Raw genomic sequence first — 22514 nt, forward strand, 5'->3', positions numbered from 1 at the left:
ATTCTGTTCAGATACCCCTTCCCCACAAATACCATCCAAAATACCATCCACCTCATTCTCCCTCTTGGTAATTGTCACCCCATCTCTATTGTGGGCAGGAGAAGGAAGTGAACCATTATTACACTATTTGTCACTTCATGGAAGATCCTGGGGAGTACCCTAGGCCCTGATTTCTGGACCCAGACGAGTAGATAATAAAGGTCTTTAAAAGTTATACAGTTAGTAGGGAAGATCTCAATGCTCCTACAGGTAGTTGTCACTCATCAGTAAGCAAAAACCGTAAAACAGTTTAATACTCCTTTGTGCCGCAAGTGGCAGGCAACACTGATACTTTCATTTTAAGCTTTTGTTTGGTTAATAAACTGGGGTTTGTTTCATTAAAACAGTGATAGTGTATCCTTGAAGCCCGTACAAATGGTTCTCATCAAGCACATGGACCACTAATCATTGTGTAAGGCCAACTTCTTGGCTATATTGTGTGAACCTGATAAGATCCAGGCCTTGCTAACGACTTCACCATTGAATAGGAGATAAAAGATTGATAAGAGGTGAGCATCCTGCCCCAGAAGACACCAGAGGCTGGATGATTGCCCAAGAAGCATGAAGTCAGCAAAAATCTGTGGAAACTGAGAGGGAAATAAAGGTAGCAGAGGGAGATCACAACCACCCACTCACTTCAGGAGTGAAAAAACCTTGCCTCTGCCCTCTGCCACCCCCCACCCTCACCCCCTTCAAGGAGTATGCATGCTAATTTACATGGCAAGAGGCTAATTTAAATATAACTAACCGATAGCAAGTGGAATGGTAATTATGGACCAATGAGTGTAAACTTAGATAGGTTTTTACTAATCATGTAATAGGATAAATAGGCTGTAGTTCCTTTGTGCAGCGTGCTAGCTTTGCGGAGTTACCACCTAGCACCCAGCTTTGCACAAGTATGGAATAAACTGCTGTCTCAGCTCTGTGTGTGAAATTGGCTTTTGCAAATCGGGTAGCAAACCCTGTTTGAGGGACAACAATAACTTATTAATAATGTTATTAGGAAATTCAAGAGGAACAGCAGTACAGCAATAACTTTACAGCATCTGAATTCTTGTCTGAATGTAACGCTGCCCCTGCTTCCAGCTGAAAGCTGAACTAGATAACTTCCTGAGGTCTTTTGCAAGAGGAATTATTATATGATTGTCTTATAGGATTTACTAATTAATTTATCTGTGTATTCTGAGGAGAATTACCAAAGAGCATTCATTCATCATTACAGTAAAGTGTTCTGTTGTGCCTAGAGGGGTGTAAGCAGGATGGAGAGTGATGACCGCCTTTCTGCAGGCATTTTCTATGTCACAGCAGAATTGGCAGGGTATATAAGATGTGCAGACTGCACAGAGCAGGGAGAAACAGATTCTGGTAGTGATTCTTGTCCTGTTAGTGTTGAGCAAAGTTGGATTATGCCCTTACTTTATACACAGAATCAGCTGATCCCATAAAAGTAGTTGCTGGGGTTTTAATTTTCACAATAATTACTGCTCACCAGAATTGCAGATACTATTAGTTGTTATCATGACAGTGGGGGAAAAAGAATTCAAATCCTTATGTTAACAGAGATTCTTTGGGGCTACATGAATATTCTGATGTCTTTAAGAAAAAAACCCATAATCATCTCTTACCAGAAAATCAACTGGATCGTCTGGCCTGATCCTACAGCATTCATTTATCCCTTGCATAAGTGTTGGCATGACATTCTTCATTAAATAGTTCCGTAGTGGAAGAGACTGGGCCTCCAATAACTCTTGTTCTTGTCTTTTCACCTCCTCCAGATGTTTATTCTACAAATAATTAACAAAAGAATAAAAAATAAGGTTTATAACATCAACCGGATAGCACATGACTAAATAATAATGGTGACCTAGAGAAGAATATAGTGTTAGAAGCTGTGGACAGAATGTTAAAACTCAGAACTTGATAGGAAAAACTGTAAACTGCTTATTAAATTTAGAGTAAACAGCATACTGAGGAAAAAGAATTGAACATGATGAAAACTGAAATAATCTCCTTAGTAAAATAATTTTATTTCTTCTCTCTTTAACACATAAAAGGAGGTTTACTCTGAAGTCTTCCAGTGGCCCTATTTCTGTAAGATATTTGGCAAGATGGTTGGAATACACTCTAAAAATTAGTACTATTACAAATGCTGATGGTTTCTTAGGGTTCTTTGAACTGGAGGGGAAAGAAAATTTGATTCTTTAAGGAACTGTAAATTGTTTTGGGTTTTTTTGTTTATTTCTTTTAGGTTTGGTTGGTTTGTTTGTTTTTTATTTCATTGATGTCAGTTTTTGAGGGGGGTGAGAGTTAAATAGACTAAACCCACAGTCAATTACAACTTGTTTACACCAGCTACATTTATTCTTGGATTCAGGTTAAATCTGATACAGTTATTACACTCAAAAAGTAGGAGGGATGGGGGAAATAAAACTGCTGTGAGTTTTTCTTTTTTCCCTTTAATAGCACTTAATACCATGCATACTTGCAGTAGTTTTAGCCAGCAGATTACTCAAAAATATTTGTATTGTCCTTTTTTCTCTCATTCTTCAGTAGTGAAAGGGAATGAAGGGCTCAAATAAATTAATTTCTAATAATTATTAAGACTAAACTATAATGTGATGTATGAAAGCTTTGTTTGTGCTTTGCTTCATTTGTTTCAAAGCTTTGCTTGTGTTTTGCTTCATTTGTTTCTCAAGGACTCCTGATTCCTCAACTGTTTCCTTAGGTCCCTTTGTCCATTTAGGTAAGATCGAAACGCTCATTAGGCTCCCTACGTAAATCACTGGTGGCAGACTCAAGGCCTTCAGTGGACACTTGGGCAACTCCTAGAATGAGCTATGGGGGCCTCTAACAAAGAGACACCGAGACCCTGTTATAGGGAAACTGATTTTGCTGGCTTAGGAGGGAGACACCTGGACTTCACAGCACACGCTCTGGAGAGAGGGTCAACTAGCCAACACTGTGAAGAAGACTACTTACTTCCTCCCCCAACCACCGAAGACTCTCACCCTATTTTCACTACACATGCTCAGATTATGCAAATGAATTCTGGGAACTCATTATCATAAGACACACCTTTCTAGAAAATCTAATGAATATTTATGATCTGTGTGTATGTAAACTGATGTCCCTTGCTAACTCTTGGGAGCCCTTATGGTGGAGAATCCCCAGGTCAACCCCAGCACTGCCAATAAAAGAATACCTGCTTAACACTTCTATTGGATTCTGTCGGTTAATTTCTTTGTTTCAGTAGCCTGAGTCATATATAGATACAGCAAGCAGATGATAACTCTGAAGACTGCTTTTCTATGCTCAAGGTGTAGCACAAAAGCAATGTTCAGATAAAATTGACATACTGGTATCTGGAAAATATATTTACTTTATTCACTCAATCCAGGAGTGCTATTGAATAAATACTGCAAGTGGGTTTTGGCCACTACTAGGAGACAGAAACTAATCTAGAGTCTCAAAGGCAAATTAATAGTTGCTTAGATTTCCTGAGCATTTGCCTATTTAAAAGGGTAAACTTAAGCACACATTGTATTTAAACACCTACTTTAGTTTTGAATAATGCACAGTTTGCACTCTTGAAAGTCAGATGGTTTTAGATTAAATAAAGCTAAAAATGTGTGAATTACCCTTACTAATCTTTTAGACAAGTTTACAGCAAGTACATAATACTATTTCATGTTAAATTAAGCTGTAAATAAGCACAGAGATAACAAAGAAAACTTATTTAAAAGCCAACATCAGAGCACTGTAAGTGCTTCTTTAAAAGTGAGTAATTTCAGGGTATTATTTCCTCATGGATGTGTATGGGCATTCAAGTGTAGGAAAAGGATTTCTCTGTGGAATGATCAGTTTGTTTTTAAATAGCTCTAAAAGAAGACAATAGAAGAACTGCCTTCTGGTGAAACAACCTGAGTTTGGGTGTGAATTATAGTATGCATTTCAGATTATTTACCTAAAATGTCCTTAGGTGTGTCAAAGTAAATAAGGAAAAAGCATCATGTGCAAATCCTTTGAGGTCAGGTGGCCTGAATACCAAGTACTTATTAGCAAACAAAAAGCATCCTTCAGACTGCGTCAGGTAGTCCTCACTGAACTGAGGACTCAGCCCTCAAAGGCGTTTCTCTTGCAGGCTCAGAAACCTTTCTGCAATGCAGACTGGAATATTGAATAATGTTGAGTTAAAAATCTTGTTTGAAAGGCGTGATAATTAAGACTTGGTCAGCTGCTTAGAAGTGATCAAAATGCAAAAGTTCTAGAAGACTGGTTATGGAAAACCACCATAGATTGTAATAGATATTTATAAATGGTAAAATGAAAGAGTTACAGCACAGCAACAACAAAAAGCATTATATAAGTATTTTAAAGACACATGAAAAAAATGCCATGTCTGTAATCAAAAAGTGACTATATCCTTTAGACTGGGCCTCAAAATGCACTATGAAGATAGTGAAATGAGGAGCTAGGAAATTAAAATAGGTTATAGAAATTAGGCACTCAAGAAATGAAGGTATAGCTTAGAGATAAAGATGGAAGACTTAGAGATCAGGCTAGGGACTAGAGGCCTATTAGTTAAAAGATAACTAAGATTAAAATAGGATAATAGATCATAATTGATGGGCCAGAGAGCAGAACAATATGGAAACCTTGATTGATGGAAGCTGTGAGAGAATGCTTCCTGATGGAATAGGAAGACAGCCCTAAAAACTGGTCAAAACCAACCCTATGGTCTGGCCTGAGTCCAAGAGGCTACAGAGACTGTGCAAGAAACCAAGGTAAAAAGTTCAACAGTGAGGAAGAGGAGCTACTTCATCTCTGCGACCCCAGCCCACGACCACTGGGACACACTACGCAGACGCAACTAGGAGGAGACTGGGGCAGAACATATGAAGATGACTTTCAGGCTCATTATAATCTGAAGCAGGGATAGATCATGCATATGTATAGGCACATTATGAATATGTAATGCTTTGTAGCACAAAGCCAAGACAAGGTGCCACGAGAGGTGCACACGTTTGTGGTGGAGCGATCCCCTGTGCACCTCAGCGCTGAATAAACATACCTACTTTATAACCTTAGAGGTTGTGGAGTCATGTTTCCACAAGTCAATAGTCTAACCCAAATCAAAAGTATGATATATAGAACTAGAGAATTTATGCCATACTGTTGTCCCTAACCCAGGGCTCTTCACCCGGTGTACAAAGAGCCAATTAACACCCAGAATCAAGATACTTGTATTTATTACAGCTCTGTGCGGAAAAGGGTGCTAAGCATCTGAAGTGGCCAGCACACCAAGTTATAAATGCGCTCTATATTTACTTGATTCTGAACACAAAAACACAGGCCTCTATACATAACTATTGGTTAGTATTTTATCACAGTATCAGCTATTGGCTAGGAGTTTTTATCACTTTCATTTAAAGTATGTACCTATTAATGTATGTATGCTTAAAGGAAGAGGGGCTTCATGAAGAGGTGAGTAGCTTAAGATATAGAGGTGTGGCTTTCATATTATAATGAGCTAAAATCACCTAAAGGACACAAAAATGGAGACTGTCCACTGCATGGTTTCAGATCACCATTCTGTTGGTCATAAATCTTAACAATGCAGTAGTTCTACCTCAAAACTAAGTAACCATAAATTTGTTTATAGCAGTAATGATTCTGGTTACAAAACACAACTTAGATTCTTAGCTGTAGATCGTATAAGAAACATTGCCTTTTTGTCTTTTGCTAAATTTTTGCTCTTTTATCCTTTTTACAACACCACTTTCCAAGTGTATTTACATAACAGATTGCTGGAAGCCATCTAAAACATAAATAATAATCGTTTCCCAAAAAATATGAACCTAAATAATAATGGTTTCCCCCAAAAAATTATTAACCTACCCACTCTTCCCAATTTGCCATCCTTTCAGCTCTTTCTTCTGCCTCTTTACACTCTCGTTCAGCTTTTTCTTGAGCTTCTTTGAGAAGGCGGTCCTCAGCTGCTTTGCGTTCCAAATTCTCCTTTTCTGCATCTGTCAAACCATAATTCCGAGGTTCCCCAATTTCTTTGATGATCTCTTTTACAATAAATCTGTTCTCGGGGTCTTCAAATTTGGCTACATCTTTTAAGCAATAGAAGAGAGAACTTTTCAAGGTTTTTGTCAGTTATCAATGGACATTAGTAAATAACTGCAAGACCTAAAAATATATGGTGTTCACATTGCTTTTCAAGTATAAGATGATGTTTGCAGTTCCTTATAAATGTCAATTTTTTCCTACACAGAATTAAGTTTTCTACATCTGATTTTCTTTACTAGTTTCAGCTAAAATAGTTTGTCTTTTTAAGATGATGTAAGGGAGAAATGTATTAAAATAATTTTTACAATTATTCTGTTTATCAGTTGCAGCTTGCCTAAATTATGAAACTTAAAAATGGTAATTCAACTATCAGAGATGCTCCTGTCACCAATCTTATGTCAATTTATCCAGATTCGTAAAATCATCAGCTTTTGACCCTGTCTCCCCGACAGGTTACACAATAGGTTGTTGGGATTTGGCAACAAACTCCAAAGTTTTCTCTCATACAGATTTACAAATACACAGACCTATCTCTAGTTGAACTCTTACTGTGTTTTATCTACAAAACAAATCTGTAGCTTCATGTAGGAACAGAGAGTCTCGGCAAGGCCTCCTCCTTCATTTAATTCCTTCTTCCTTTTAATTGCTAGAGGCTACTTGCATGTAAAAAAATAAGTAAAAGAAAAAACACAGAAAAATATCTCTGGGGCTTCCTAGGCTGTGTATGCATTCAGTGTGGGAAGGCATCTGTCAGAAAGGGTATAGAAATGTGCACAGAAAAGAGGAAAAGTGGGCATTTCAGGTATCCAGAGATTATGGAGATAAAGGGCTTGTTCAGTGATGAGGGACTGGAGATGTAAAGGCACACAAGTGGGTAAGGAAGCAAGCAGAGGAAGGGGAAAAACCAGAACAACCACCAGAACAACTAGAATACAGAATTTAGATGAGAATCCAGCAGTTTCTACTTCACAGTCCTCTGCTTTATGAAGTTATTTTGAAAGCCATTGGCAAAGCATGCTTCCCATTTCCTTCTAATCACTAATTTAGACAAAAGATAGTTGTCCAATACTGACACCATTATTCCAAGAGTTCAAGTGTTTTTGATTTGGACCTGAAGTCCAAACTCTGCTAATTAATTGAGAAGAAAAGCTAACATAATTCCACATCATAATATTTCTTTTAAAGATTCTTTCTGCTTTCAAAAAAATCAGGAATTACATTCCTGAAGTATTCAAAATTATAAGAATAATACATTTTCTGTGTCAAGCAGTCCATTGTTTCTGTAATTTTACCTGCATCTGGCTATAAACATTGCAGTGCAAAACACTTCTCTAGTCATTTAAAGTATTGCTAAGAACTCTCTCAGCATTGCATTTGAAGTCTCAGAGACTGCATTTTTTTCTTAGATGGCCAAGCAAGATTACAATGCAAGTATTACAGCAATCATAATTAACTGTATTTATCCTCAAAAATAAACACCTTTTAAACAAAAAATGAAGTTAGCACTGATGGGAATTGAGAGGAAAGATCACCAGAAAATGAGTTAATAAATTAAGATCTTCAAAGGAAATTGCTGTTGTAACTTTAACATGCCTTTTTGTAGATGATCTAACATGCCTTTGTCACGATCCCTGATTTACAAATGAGAAAAACAAGACACAAGATAACTGACTTGCAGACTTCATGCAGTGAGTCACTGTAGCAAGGTAGGGTTCCCAGAATCTTAAAGCCCACTCCTTTGTATTAATCACATTTCAGACTCAGAGAAAATAATAATTATAAAAGCAATTCATAAAGCCATATGTAATGGTCTTCTAAAACTAAGGTGGAAAAAAGATTTGATTGAGTCAATATTTAACAAATCAAGCACAATTTTTTAACCATTCCCCACTAAGTTCCTTGAGAATATAACTGAGAAAGTTGGCTTTCTGCTTAAATCTGATGCTACTTAATTCTATGGATCTGATAATCCAGCTGGAACATCAGCTAGAATGGAGGGGTATTGGCAGAGCTGAAGGTTCCTCACTGAAGTTACCTTTGTAATATGTCCTTACCGTTTTACAACAGAAAGCTATATGCTTTCATACTTCAGTAGGTAACGATTAGTAATGTGAATATAGGTAAAGAGGCAGTTCCTGAGATAAACAGCACCTAAAGATGATGCTCCTTTGAAGATGGGAATCAATACTATAAGCTCAATATGAACATCATCTGTAAGTCACTAAATGTCACAGTTGTGATATCTCAATAATTAAAATTAGTAGGTCAGTGAGTTTCCTTATTTGGAATGGACTAGAGTTTAAGAGTAATTGGACATAATTCTTAGCAGAAAACACTGCAATATTCTACCATAGAGTATATACCTTATAGTCCCCACCAAAATAAAACATGGTCTTGGACAGGGCTACTACTTGCTTGTCCAGAAGTGTGTAAGATAAGAATATGACCAATTGACAGCATCAGACCTTAACATCTACCATTTCTTACACTTACTTTCTGTAGCAGAATTACCTCAGTTCTAAAATGATTATACTAACATACTGCTTTTTTCCACTGCTACACTTCCTAACACCACATGTATGGTATTATTCTCAAGGAAAATCTCCTTGATTAATGGAGATAAATAAAAAAAAATGTAGGAAATCAATTATGACTGAGGCTATTCAACAACTGACTTCTCATAACTCATCTCAGTTGGACATTCCTAATATCAGCAGTTTGATTTTAGTTGCAGGGTTTCCCCTTGTTCCTTCTTTTCTTCACCCCCCCAACACCCCACATCCCTCCTTTTTCTTAAGAATGCTGACACCCTGATCTCACTGCTTTTAAATAATCCCAGTGATCACAATTTTATAGACAGTGTGTAGGGAAAACAAGTTTTCTCACATACAGGTATAATGCAAAACAGTCCTAGTCTTTCACCTTTAATTTCTAATACTTTCTAATAATTTTCTGTTATGCTTCAACATTTAGAGATGACCTATATACTTTTTATGGCATCTGAGGATAAGTCTAAAGCACTATAATATTGAAAGTCCATGAAAATATACTATTACACCAATCTGGAAGGATGGCAGAGGGCTGTGACTTAAGTCATAAAATTATTTTGATCATTTAGCCTACAAAACTGAATAATTAAACCGCCTCTTTTTAAAACACATTAACTGTAAGAGAATAATTCAGAATCCTTATGTGTATACAGATAATTTTGCAGATATATAATTAAATGCTTGTTGTATATGTATTCTGCAGTTAATTAACATGAACATATTAACATGAAGATTAATAATATAAACATTGTTTATATATGTACACTTACTATATGATCTTCACAAGTGTTAAATTTCTAACAACAAAATTTTTTTACTCATATTTTATCTACTCATTTTATTATTTCATACCAATAAACTGAGGATGTATTTCAAGTTCATCAAAATAGTTGAGAACAGTCTTATCATCTGTGTTTAACTCTCTGAAGAGATTCAGAGATTGCAGGAACCGGTCCTGGGTATAATGAGTTCCAGCAACAATTCTCTCTGGCAGATGTATTATTCTGTTTATAAGGAATTCATCAGATGCGCTCAAAGAAATAACAAATTCTGTGAAGAAGAAGACATTATCAGGTCCCATATATTATTGTTTTTCCTCTTTCTTACCTACTTTATGTTAGTAAAATTTAAACCACAATTGAATGTAAATAGATGTGAATCGTATATATCTCTATAGAGAATGTAATTATCAAATGTTTATATTCAACTTCTCCAGTCAGAGCAGTCCAACGATATTGAGACATGTTTGTAAAGAAGCTACATGTTCCAGTTCTACCAAATTCTTTCTTAGCACTCAACAAGACTATTTTTGCAATAAACAGAACAAAAATCTTAAGAACAGCAATGCAGTCCAAATTTTCTGAGAAAGCTATCATACAACCAATACATGTAATAAGTATATGAGGGGAAAAAAAATTCTATGAGTGGTGCAGCCAGAGCAGCAAGATACACTGGAGAATATAACAACTCATTTGTTTTTCAAGTTATCAAAAGTCATCACCCTGTACTGTGATTTTTAATCTCACAAAGAAAGATGTATCTGCTGAATTCAAGTAAATTTAAAAAAAAAATCGACTGGTATATTAAAGATACTATGCTACCATACACCATAAATCTGTGTCAATGTTATTTTAGTACTACTGGTAGACAAAACCACCAGAAATCTTTCAAGGTTCCATAAAAAACCCGTCTCCTCTCTTCACTTCAGAAGTCTTATATTTCTGGCTTCATTAGGATGAATCTCGCAGTATTTTATTAACTCAACAATCAATTTGTATTTATTAAATATGACTTCATATAATTTATCACAATATATTCTGATATTTCTATTTATATCATTACTCAAGACTACTGAAACCTGTTAATTTAACAAAGCCAGGAAGTAGTTTTTCTGACATCAGAGAGAAATTTGCAGAATCAAGCACAGACACAGCCCCCCTCCTTGTTCACTTTCAAAGAAGAGGGCAGCAGCTTTACACAAATCAGATATTTATTTTATGTTAAATTAAATATGAACAGATGGAGTGATATTTTAGACTTCTCGTTGGTGGCAGCAGTATTTGAAAACTCCTCAGTTTATTTAAAAAGAAATCTATCAAACCTACCAGGTGTGATTAATTCATCACATTTAGGTATTTTGCCTTTTATTCCTTCTTCATTTTCACTTTCCACTAAAAAGAAATGGTTGAGATTTTCATTTGAAGTAACAATATCATTATATTTACTAAAAATGTGCCCAGTACAAACACAGATTTCTCTATATTCAAATTATACTAATTGTTGGAAATTAATCTAACCTGGACACCAGTTTGGAGAATTCAGTAATTCACACTGGCAGCCACCAGAATTCTACCTTGGGACACTAGCAGGTGTTTGCCTATATAGCAGAAGTATGCACATGCCTACAGAATTTTAAGATGTGTCCATACTGCTGTCCTGACTCTGGCCTCTTCTCCTGCCAAGTAAATTATTCTGCCAAAACCAGAAACAGGGCTCAGAACAGTGAGTAGAAATGTTTTACAGTAGTATGATTAAAATAGTTTGTGCCACTGTCTGCCATTCTGAACAGTCAGTAAAACTGCCTGAAGAGCATGATAATTTACAGCCCAGCATATTAAACTGAACAAGACTGGTTTTTGTTTTCCATCAAACTTCATGATATAATTTATGTACGAAGATGATTCTTGGTTTTAATGCACAGACAGTGCTTGCTCACAATTTGAAATGTATGTCACAGAGCTCCTCTGAAGTCACACCTACTGTAGTTGATCTAATATACTCACTGTAATCTGGCTCACCAAACATGTATTGGTGACCTGGCTGGGTCCCTTCATTAAGCAGCCCTTAAATATTATAAAGAAATTCTGCCTTAGAGCTTGCTTGAGTGGAGTAGACCAACACAGAACAAGAGAGCATCCTCCATATTTATGCACTTACTTAGTAAGTTGCCAGCAGAGATAGTCTGAAAAGTATTTTGTGCTTAAAATAAATAAGGTGCATTACAATCATTCTTACATTTTAAGCATCAGGTGAAAACAACTTTTTTTTATGTCCTGCACTTCAGTCATTACAGTGATGGCACATTTCAACTACTGTGGCACTGGGAACAATAATGATAGCAATAAAAGTAAAAGCAGCAGTACTTACAATTAAAAAGATCTTTTGCCTGGTCATAGGACTCTGGAAACCCATCTAAAATATATCCCTGATTCCTACAAGGCATAGATTTGAGCTTATCCTTCATAAATTTAATAACATACTGATCATCTAGACAACCTAAGACACAAAAAAGGTTACTAGGTACTTAGTTTATGGAAAAGAGATATCTGACATTATTTTACTAACATTTTAATTAATTTATCAGATAAACTTCTATCTTACCCTAAAAAATGTATGTATTTTGAGTTACTATTCATGTATTACATGTTGTCTGAATGTAAATGGTAGCTATAAAATAAAGTTACATTTGTGTTTACAAGGATATAAATATTAAAACTTTAAGGACACTTAACAGGAAACATTTTTTTTTTTTTTCAAATAATGCAATCAGATTTTACTAGAAGTAGCAAAGAAATATTTATAGAAAAAAATGTGGCAAAATTATTTTCTATTTACAATTAACAGTAAGACTTAAAGATAGTCTTGCAAAACACACATGAGATAGGCTTTACAAGTTTCATTTTCATATTAATAGATTGAGATATGACATGGTTCATTAACTTGGCCTACATGGTTGAGCAAAATGGGAGTAAAATGTTTGGCTTGGTTTGACATGGTTTTTTTGTCCTCTTGCAACCATTGACTCCAGTTTCCTACTTTATTTTGCTCCGGCTTTTAAAAGTCTTAAATATTTATAAACCATTTAATCATAAAAGTTTGTTACTATTTTAAAAGGTGCATTATTATTTTAAACAACAAAGCAAGGCATGCAGAAGAGATGCTGCCATAGATCTTATTACTGAAGGTTTTGGGTGCATTACAAGTTCATTGCTTTGCAGATACACAAGATCCAAATCAGGTAAACCTTCAGTGACAGATTGCATTTATAAGGAGGATAACTTTATACAGCATGAAAAATGTTAGGCGCTAAGTCAAAAATTGCATGACTTCGTCCATATATAGATGATAATTAGTACTTTTCAGTAATGGCAATTTTTATGGACCTTTTTCATCTGCAGACTTTAAAATTCTTTACAGGCTTCAGTAAATTCTATTTACTTTTTAGAAATGGCCAAAATGAGTTATAAAGCACTTAGAAACCCCCCAAAATCTCATATGGCAGTACACTAATTCTTTTTCATAGAATAGTTTTCTTCTTTGAAAATTTGGTAAAGATATGCTTCACTAACTTTTTACATTATATAAGTTATGCTCCCTGTTATGAGAAGAAAACATGAAGTTTTTTAAAAATATGGCCAAAAATCTAATGCTTCTGAGTATACGATTGTTCTTATATATCAAATTACAGGGTAAAAAAAATTATAAAATATAAAATATATAAAGAAGTAGAAGGATAGAACTTCTACAATTAAAAAAGTACCACAGTGTTTAAAAAATATATCACTTATGATATACAAGGTATATAATGTATGATGTAAACCACTGCATTTGATTATTAAATAAGATACATACAAATGGACAGGGCATAGTTCTTGCTTTTAATAGGATGCATAAGTTCGAAAGCACCAATTTACTTCCTGATTTTCCATTTGCATAGGATTGCACTAGTTACCTAAATCCCATTTTAGTACTTTGTATTTCCTACCTGCATTCTGCTCCATCCTTTCTTTTATTCTAGATAATAACTCATGTGCTGCTTCTACATTTTCACCTTCCTCCTCTTCATCACTTAGTCCCTCTTCTCTCATACTGTCAGAGTCCAGTTCTTTAGAAGCCACAATTTTCTCCTGAATACAATTTCAGAAATATGAATAGGCTCAGAAATTTCATAGCCAAATTTCTTTTCTACACAGATGTAATAAAAGGACAAAAAAAATGAAACAATTTCATGTATGCTCCTGGACAGTGAGATACTGAGCAACCTTCAGTCTCTAAAAAGAGTTCAGTGTATCACCCAGAAGTGATCAATATGTCAAAAAAGACATCCATTCTAAAATAATGGAATTATAACCAATTTTTAAATTATGCCATCATTTTAAAACTCACAGAAATTAAAATAATAGTAATATTAGAAAACAGCAACAGACCAGATTTGCTATTGTTTCAGAAATCACATCATTTTTCTTAATGTGATGTAGCTTGTAGTGTTTGCAGAGCTCTTCAGCAATGGTAGATTTGCCAACCCCAGGAGGACCATGAATGCAAACTTTGAGAGGCTGGGAAAAAAAAAAAAGTTAAAGATACGACATCATTCAAACAATATAGATGTTTTAATGTGAAAGGAACAATATTTTTAGTATAACTAGTAGAAAAAACAATTATTATAATTAAAACTGAAAATATGTTTTAGTTTTATTCATTTATTTATTTCTTGTTGACTGTCTCCTGTATCATCCACAAGCTTTGAGTAACACAGTTACTTAATTTAAATTTACAACTTTACCACTAGAGAAAATTCACACTTCTATTTAGTAGACTCATGGACCAACTTATAGTGGCACTATTAGTATCTGAATGATCAGAGACAAAACAATCTCATAAATAAGGGTGCAGTGAATTTTGGAATGAGGTGGCAGTAATTCTACTAGCAATAGCTCTTTATCCCAGCTGAGGTAGAGTTGCTGTCATCACAATGGTTATTTTGACCTCAAAAATTTCAGATCCCTCACGATCTTAAGATATTATCAATTTCACATTTCAGCCTACCTAGCCAGTGGATGAGTAAGTGTAATCAAGATTCCAATATACACTTATTAAATATGTTATGCAACAAACTCAAAATCATGCATCATTAATAATAGCCCATCATAATTCAGTAAATCTAACAGTGCAAACTCTGCAAATTTAACAGAGACAAAGGTCTAGCTAGCCTTCCCTCTCCTTGCCACGTTTATATTTTGTACTGAATTCTTTGAATTACATGCATACGTACTCAGATGCAGTAGTTCAACCCAAACACAGCTCTGACAATCCTTTCAGATGTACACAGGAACTTTTAACAACCAACCTCAAATGATAGTTTGTTTTACACCTCCTGAACCCTTGTTCAAACTTTGAATAAGATTTAGACATGCTGAACAGCTTTATCTGTTTATCTATTGATTTACCAGTCAATACTTGAATGTATGCAAGCATTTTTCTGTACCTTTCAATAATCTCCCCTATACATGAATACATAATACATAAGTTCTAAATATTAAACTAACATATGAAACAGCAAAGTTGCTTGGTACAGGGTAAAATGAAAGCTACATTGCAATTGAATATCCTGGCTCACTAAATATATGAAGGGCAGAAAACACTTGCTTAACTACTGACTGGTATAAAAAAGCTTAAATAAAAGATACACTTACTGTGCTCTTGAAGCAAAATATACCAGAATGCCATATATTATGTACAGAAACTAGTTTCAGAATAGCAGCTTCTCCATCAGGAAGCTTATTTGCATTTACAGGGTTTCAGTTTTAGGCATAAAAGAAATAGAACAGTGATTATTGTTTTATTTAATATTCCCTCTTTTTTAAGTTCTTGGATTTAATTTTCAGTTTTTATGTTCACTATTTTGCATCTATATCAGTCTTCCATGTATTTTTACTTAAAGAATTTAAAGCTAATTCTATTGGGAAAGAAAAGAAAGACACACTTTAAAATAGCATATGCCAAACCATTACCAGTAATCCTCGACTTTGCTTGTATTCATTGACGATTTGTTCAATGTTCTCCACCAGTCCTGCCTGAGCAACCCACTTAATGTTGAAAGTCTCTTTCAGAAACATAGATTCCATTCGCAGGTTCACAAGCAACATATCCAAATGCATTTGCTGAGGGAGCGAAGCTACATTTATTTACAGATTGAAGCTATGCATGTTAAAAGAACAGTTATCAAACTAGCGACAAGAATGAAAATAGAAAGACTTAAAAGCATAGGGAAAGAAGACTTGTGCTCAAACCAAACCAGACTTTTAAAAAATATAAACATTTTCAAAGTGTATTTGAGTAATCTCATGAACTATTAGAACATGAAACATTAAACAAATAATCTGTACAACACAAAAGTTTCAGATAATTTCAGGGAATAACCGCTTACATAAATTTATCAAGTACCATCTTAAAACTATCAGCACTGTAATTTGTTTATTTATCCTATGAAGAGTTTATTTCAGATAAATAGATGAATACAACATAATTTATGTATGCTGTGTTCATCAGCCTTGGTAGCACCTCATTATTAACTTTTTTTTGTTGTTATCATCATCATTTTGTGTAGGTTTTGTGAGAGTGCTCCAGTATGCTCTGTGCAACAGTAACATCAGTGCTCCACTGCTTTTCTAAAGCAGGCTGTAACTCCTCAAAACAGTCTGTTCTATGATGGTTACATTTTAGTTTGTTTATTTTCTACATGTAAACTCACTGTATATATTTTTAGGCATGTTTTAGAGATAAATTTTTCTGGTTAAAAAAAAAAAAAAGAAATTATATATTTGATTATATACTTTTAATTTACATACTTAAGTAATAAAGGGGGAAAAAGTACTAACTGTTAACTCTTTGCTCAGGAATGCGTTTTCTTTTGGAATCATCTCAATTTTTCCTGGTCCAACATTTTTACTGATACACTATCAAGAAAAAAAAAAATACACTTATCAAATCAGATTCTTAGATAAAATTGTACAGGATTTCTGCAGATAAAATATGTGCTTTGAATTTTATGTTACACCATACCTGAAAAATCAGTATACTGATTTGAAATAGATCAAAGAACAATATATTAACTTTAATGTTAGTATTAAACACTGTTGTTCTGCTATAAATCACTTCCTCTTTAGCACTTGCAAAAAACAAACAAACAACCCAAAATCTTAGAAAAGTATTCCAAAGCTCTATGTACAACTTCTTACTCTTAAGAACTGTTTGGAGACCTATTTTATTGCTCAGCACTTTCACTTCAGGTTCTTGAAGTATTTAATTCTATTAACAATGAGGGAGGTTTTTCAGATCAGTGCCACCAATAACACTCCATATTGCCATTTTAATTTAATCATTAAACAGAAGTTGTTAGTTCCTCATACAGCCTTTTAAAATAGATCTAAAACCCCACTAGATTCCATAAAATAAAAATGGAAATACAGCATCAGATCAAATCTACATATATTCCAACATTCTGTTTCCAACAGTGTCAATTAGTGGATGCCTAAATGAAAGTCAGAATGGGAGAAGCATATGTGATAACGCCTTCCAGATACTCTTCTAATCTTCAACTATTTTCAGCTCAGAGACTTCCTAAACTAGAAATAGCTGCTGTATATTTAAGTAACTCAAGGTATTTCTCTCCCATGTACCTTTCCAGTCTTGCCCTGGCTGGTACAGCTCCATGCCAATACAGCTTTCCACAGTGCTCTCTGTAACACTCTCTCCACTGGCAAGTTCCTGTCTCTACAAGAACTGTCCACTTACTCCTGCTCTCCATTTTCCTTTTCTAAACATTCACATACTCATGAAAGTACTCTGCCACTTTTCTTAGGGTGCCTAGCTGCTTGTCAAGAGCATTTGGTGAAGTACTTCTTTAAAAGCCTTTGGGAAATTCAAGTAGACTACATCAGCTTGTTCACCCTTAAAGAACTTCAGGAGGTTTCCAAAGTATTTGAAAGTAAGTTTTTGTAAAGTATTTATTGGGAGAGTATTTTACAAAAGTCACATTGATGCTTCCCAGATAGATCATATGTATCTGTGTGTCCTTTAATGCATTTAATTTATTATAATGTCTAATGATATACCTGTTTATTAGCCAACAGTATTAGGCATATTGGCCTGTAATTTCCAAAATGTTTCAGGAACCTCTCTTTTTATATTGGCATCATATTTATCATCCTCCAGCCTTCAAGTGCCAGAACAGTGCTAAACAAATGGTATATGTGTGAATGAGCAATTCAGAGTCATTTCATCCTTGAGCTATTTCAGACCTCTTCATTGAATACCATAAGATTCTCGTAGTTTCTTGGTGTTCATTTTGTCAATTCATTCTATAATCTTTTCTACAGTTACTTTAGTTTGATACAGATCCTCTAACAAGTTATCCACAAAGAGATCCTGAAGTATTAAGAGGCTTCCAAATTCTTACCCATGTCCACTAAATCAAAGCATCTCTGTTATGGCCTTGTCTACTCCTTTTATACCATAATCATTGATTTGCCTTATAGATTTTCTTGGCAGGCTTTTTGTTAAGTGATTGATAAAAATATATTAATTTTGAGTCTTTCTTGATAGTTGATCTTCAAGTGTTTTTTTTGCTTATACTGCCAGATTTCATGATCTTTTCTATTCGATCTTCTTCATCTGGACATAACCATACTTTTTTTTTAAGTCTGACATCTTGTTTTCTTCAACCAGGTTAATCGTGCTAATATGCATTTTCTCTTTCCCATCTTTTTAAAATAAATAGCATGCAATGGCCTTATATGGCCAATAATATGTTTCAATAGCCTCTACACTTCTCCTCTAAGGACTTAATATTTTTAATGTCTTCTGTGTTCATTTTTATATAATGCTCTTTCCTATGGTTGACCATAGCTGCAAAAGTTATTTTGACCTTTGCTTCTTCCATAGGAATGTTGACTAATTGCATTATGGTCACATATACAGAATGGCTCTTCAACTATTAACTTCTCAGTGAGACCCAGTATATTTACCTGAACCAAAACAAAGGCTGCATATTCTTGTGAGCTCCCTAACACACTGTTCCATGAAACACTCTTTGACACAATTGAAAATATTGGGCTGTTATGTTTGGTCGTGTAATATTTGTTCTATCTACATAAGTTTCCTATTATATTGTATTAGTTGACTCTCACTATCAGTGTATACTTTGCAGTTCAACAGTGTCATCAAGACTGTTTCTAGACTTAATTTCAAAATGCTTGGAAAAACAAGGTATCTTCCTACAAAACAAAGCAAAAAGCATTTTAAACACTTTGAGTATCTATTATAATTACCGTACTGTGAATCCCCTAACAATTCACCAGAACTTTTTCTTAGGTAAAATTTCTACTTAAGTTAATGAAAATACTGCAAAAGTTAGTTCTGCAAAATCAGGTCCAAACAGTTTATTTTGGTCAAAGGACAGAAGTCTTGGAGGATTTAAAGATAATTTTCTATATCATTTACTACACAAGATAATTCAGGAAGACCTAGGAACTTCTTCTTCAGTAAAATGTATAGCTTTTAAAACCTTAGATATCTGAAAAAAAAGAATCAAATCTCTTACCTTTATTAATTCTTGAAGAGTGTGCATAGATAGATCTACTGCAAGTATATAGTGAAACCTTGGCCGGTGGTCTGCTATATTTTGTAACACGCTGAAATGTAGCAAGTACAGTCAGGACCAGTAGTTAGAGAAATACACTGGACTTTTGTTGTTAAATGCATTTCAGAAACAGTTCAAGGAGTTTATAAAATCCTGCAGAACTTTTCAGAGCATGACATTTTCATGTATATTTTCATTAATAAAGAAGCACAGCTAGATATTTTATTTGGAAGGAAGGTCAAAGGATAAAAACCAACATCTGTAGAAGATATTAATTTAGCCTGCTGTAGAGTACATGATCCATTTCCAGTTCTGTGCCAGTTAACTGGTATCACACTCTAGATCAAGCATTGCTAGTCATTTCTTAAAACCATAGCACCAGTGCAAGACAGATAAGGTTTCCACAAGGCATATATAGTACTAAAGAAATGGAAGTATGTTTGACTCAGTAAAATGGGCCAAAGAGTGTTCTTAAACTCACCCACCCCAATTTAAAAGCCTCAGTACTCTCTAGTAGATTTGGATTTGTTTTCTCGCTAGGTATCAATTATTGCTAAGGGGATTTTGGGGTTTTTTTTTTTTTTTTTTTTTTTCACTTACGCTGCTAAATCAAGAACATGAATGGTCGGAATAAAATTGTTTCCATCTCCAAAAACAGGCATTGCAGGAGTCTCACTAAGCCAACCTATCTGGAAATACAAAAAGAAGTGAGGAGGAAAAAGTTACTTTTAAATGGCACCAAAAAAGAAGCATTTGTTTACTAGGCAAATCTATATATTCAGGATTTAAAGTTCAGTTTCCTTAATGATTAATGGAACTGCAGTAAAGGAAACAATTCTTGAGAAACACTGACTGGCAACCTACTAAAAACAATAAACTTTTCAAAAAATAATATACTTTGATCTTGACAAACGTTATTTTATATTCCAAATAAAAGAAATGCTTGGGGAAAAGAGAAAACAATGTTGAGAAGAAAGATATTTTTCCTGACTCTGTTGATATCACAGACATATCACTGTAAAGAACATACGGAGATACTCTTCAAAAACTATGTAAAACACTAAAAAAACATATAGACCCGAAAGAAGTGGAAAATACTTCCACTATAGCTAAAACATTTCAAAGCCTTCAAATAATCAGTTTTGTTCACAAAAGTATTAAGCTTATGATACCAAAACTACTAAAAATGCATTCAATTCCAGTGCAGTTTACACCTAGAAATTAAATTAACCTCCAAAAATAACTGGATGTCTACCTTAAAAAAGTAATGTAAGACTCCTTCCCCAGCTCCATATTGATGTCCTGAGGCAACAATATAAGTTGGAAATTTATGTTTGTTCTGTGAAGTAAAATCAACAAGAAAGTTTTTATAAAAATATGGTACTGCAAATGGGATACTGGCTTACAATGAAACTTGGGCGCTTGTAAAGTGTGCAAATTATATCACTTAAAATTTGTAGCTAGATCAATTGGTGCATATCCTGTAGTTTCATAAGTCATAATGCTAATATGTTCAAAAAAAGCATTGCTCAATCAGAATTGACCTGTCTACATTTGAACTGAAATTCTAAAAAATATTTAAGAGTTAACAAAAAATCAGATATAAATCAATGAACAGGATAACTCATGTTTCTACTTTCTATTTCTAAGAAAAGTAACTCTAAAATTCAGTGAAGCTACTTTTTAAATTGCATTTTATTTACATTTGACTGCCTAAAGAAGTGGGAATTGCTAGATTAATGATTTTACAATTTCTTTACTTTCATTTTGAAATATAATAAAAAAAAAAATCCATGAACTTTTTTCCTAACCACACATCACAATCAACCCACATATTTTTTGCTGAACATTATTACATAATGACATGAATTTGCCTGTCTTGAATGCCTGTTTATGTAAAAAGTTACTGCTTCCTTTAGTGTTGAGGATGGTTATACAGAGAAAAAAAATATTTAAAAATCATCTTAAGGAGAAAAACCTTCAAGAAAATATTTTAAACTCAGACCAGTCACTTCAAAATTTTTAAGATGAAACAAATTGTTAAATAATTCTCTGCGGAGAGCTTTTTGGCAGAAAATGGACATGGCTCGACGATGTCCTTGACTGAAGAATGAACAACTGAAGAAATTTGGCAGCTGTGCAACAAGAAAATGCAGAGTTGCAGAACTAAAGAACTAAGGGACTGATAACCAGGATGCCGACAGTAGAGCTAATCTTTTAGCGTAGCCAATCAGTGTGTAGACTAGAGTGTGTGAACAGCAAATGCACAATACATTCTAACAGATTATTTTAAGGCAGCCTGCCTCCTGCTTACTGACATAGCTTTGAAGATAATATAAATTCTCAGTGTTAAAAACAATAAAGGTCTCTGTCTGTTGGCACTGTACAGACAGTCCATGCCTCCGTCTCCTCAATTCTCATGTTGTAAAGATCCTAGACATTACATATCTACATGACACTGTGTGAAAGAGCCTGCATTTACCAGCAGAGGGAATAAATGCCCAGATTTGGGATTTTTTTTTTTTTTTGTAATAAATGCATATTTCGTTATCATCTTTATAGTATTTCAGAAGCATAAAACTAAGAACACAGCCACAAAGCATCATGTAAAGGGATGACAGTGTATTGTATCTGTGTATGTATTTTTATCTATCTACTTAAAAAATAAAACTTTGTAATAAAAACTATCTCAGTTGAATGCAACAGCTTGGTAGTAACTCGAGAAACATTAAAATTAGAAGACACTACAGAAAGCATAGGAGGTCCCCCCATACTTAGTTTGCTGGGGTAGTACCATGACAGAAACTTTACCCCAAGAGCCAAGAGCAGCAGCTCCCAGGATTGCTCTGGACAGACTGCAAACATGCCTCAGGAGAAGACATGATGTAATTTCCACCTCCCAGCAGGAAAAACCTGCCTCTCGTGAAAGTACAGGAGGTGCTATCATCTCCCTTTATGAAGAATGTAACACATAAGGTTTTCTTCCATTTACCTTGCAGTAGCTTCTGCAGTAGCCACTTACAGAGACAAACTAGAGTTTGGCACTGATTGCTATACTTCACTGAAATACAAACCTCTGAAACAGGTTCAAGTCCTCTAAAAATATCTATTTAGTGTCACAAGTCACACATACGAGGAAGGTATTACTGGAGATGACTTGGATATACTTAATTTTAAAAATAAGACAATTATTAGCCAAGCTTCTGTTACACACGGCATGTTTAGTCACAGGTGAAGACCTTCAAGTTCCCCTGTAATATTCATTAAAGCCACTAGATGTCACATTCTAGCTGTTATTATCAGTTCTAGGGTTTGATTATTTTTGTTTTGTTCTAATAAAATGCTTGAAGTAGGAAACAGGTTAAAATTAATGGATGCAGGAACTGTGATGGCACTGAGAACAGAACTGGGAGATGAAGAGCTCTTCTGTC

General features: G+C 34.5%; 2 protein-coding genes across 5 annotated transcripts in view; both read right to left on the reverse strand.

Annotated features, from left to right (window-relative positions):
* The window catches only part of PAPOLA (poly(A) polymerase alpha), a 46700-nt gene extending 44939 nt beyond the window's left edge, over positions 1–1761 (reverse strand). For all 4 annotated transcript variants that reach the window (XM_026849152.1, XM_026849151.1, XM_026849153.1 and 1 more), the window contains exon 1: positions 1665–1761. In XM_026849152.1, coding sequence (XP_026704953.1) covers positions 1665–1708 — 44 coding nt within the window. In that variant the 5' untranslated portion in view covers positions 1709–1761. The remainder of the gene's footprint in view (positions 1–1664) is intronic.
* The window catches only part of AK7 (adenylate kinase 7), a 28939-nt gene that overhangs the window by 485 nt on the left and 5940 nt on the right, over positions 1–22514 (reverse strand). The window contains 12 exon segments of the mRNA XM_026849156.1: positions 1665–1823; positions 5938–6158; positions 9516–9713; positions 10769–10834; positions 11811–11939; positions 13429–13570; positions 13871–13999; positions 15455–15604; positions 16322–16399; positions 19045–19135; positions 19684–19772; positions 20339–20422. Coding sequence (XP_026704957.1) covers positions 1665–1823; positions 5938–6158; positions 9516–9713; positions 10769–10834; positions 11811–11939; positions 13429–13570; positions 13871–13999; positions 15455–15604; positions 16322–16399; positions 19045–19135; positions 19684–19772; positions 20339–20422 — 1536 coding nt within the window.

Source organism: Athene cunicularia, assembly GCF_003259725.1.
Source record: "Athene cunicularia isolate RWA chromosome 5 unlocalized genomic scaffold, athCun1 chr5_part1, whole genome shotgun sequence".
NCBI classification, from domain to species: Eukaryota; Metazoa; Chordata; class Aves; order Strigiformes; family Strigidae; genus Athene; species Athene cunicularia.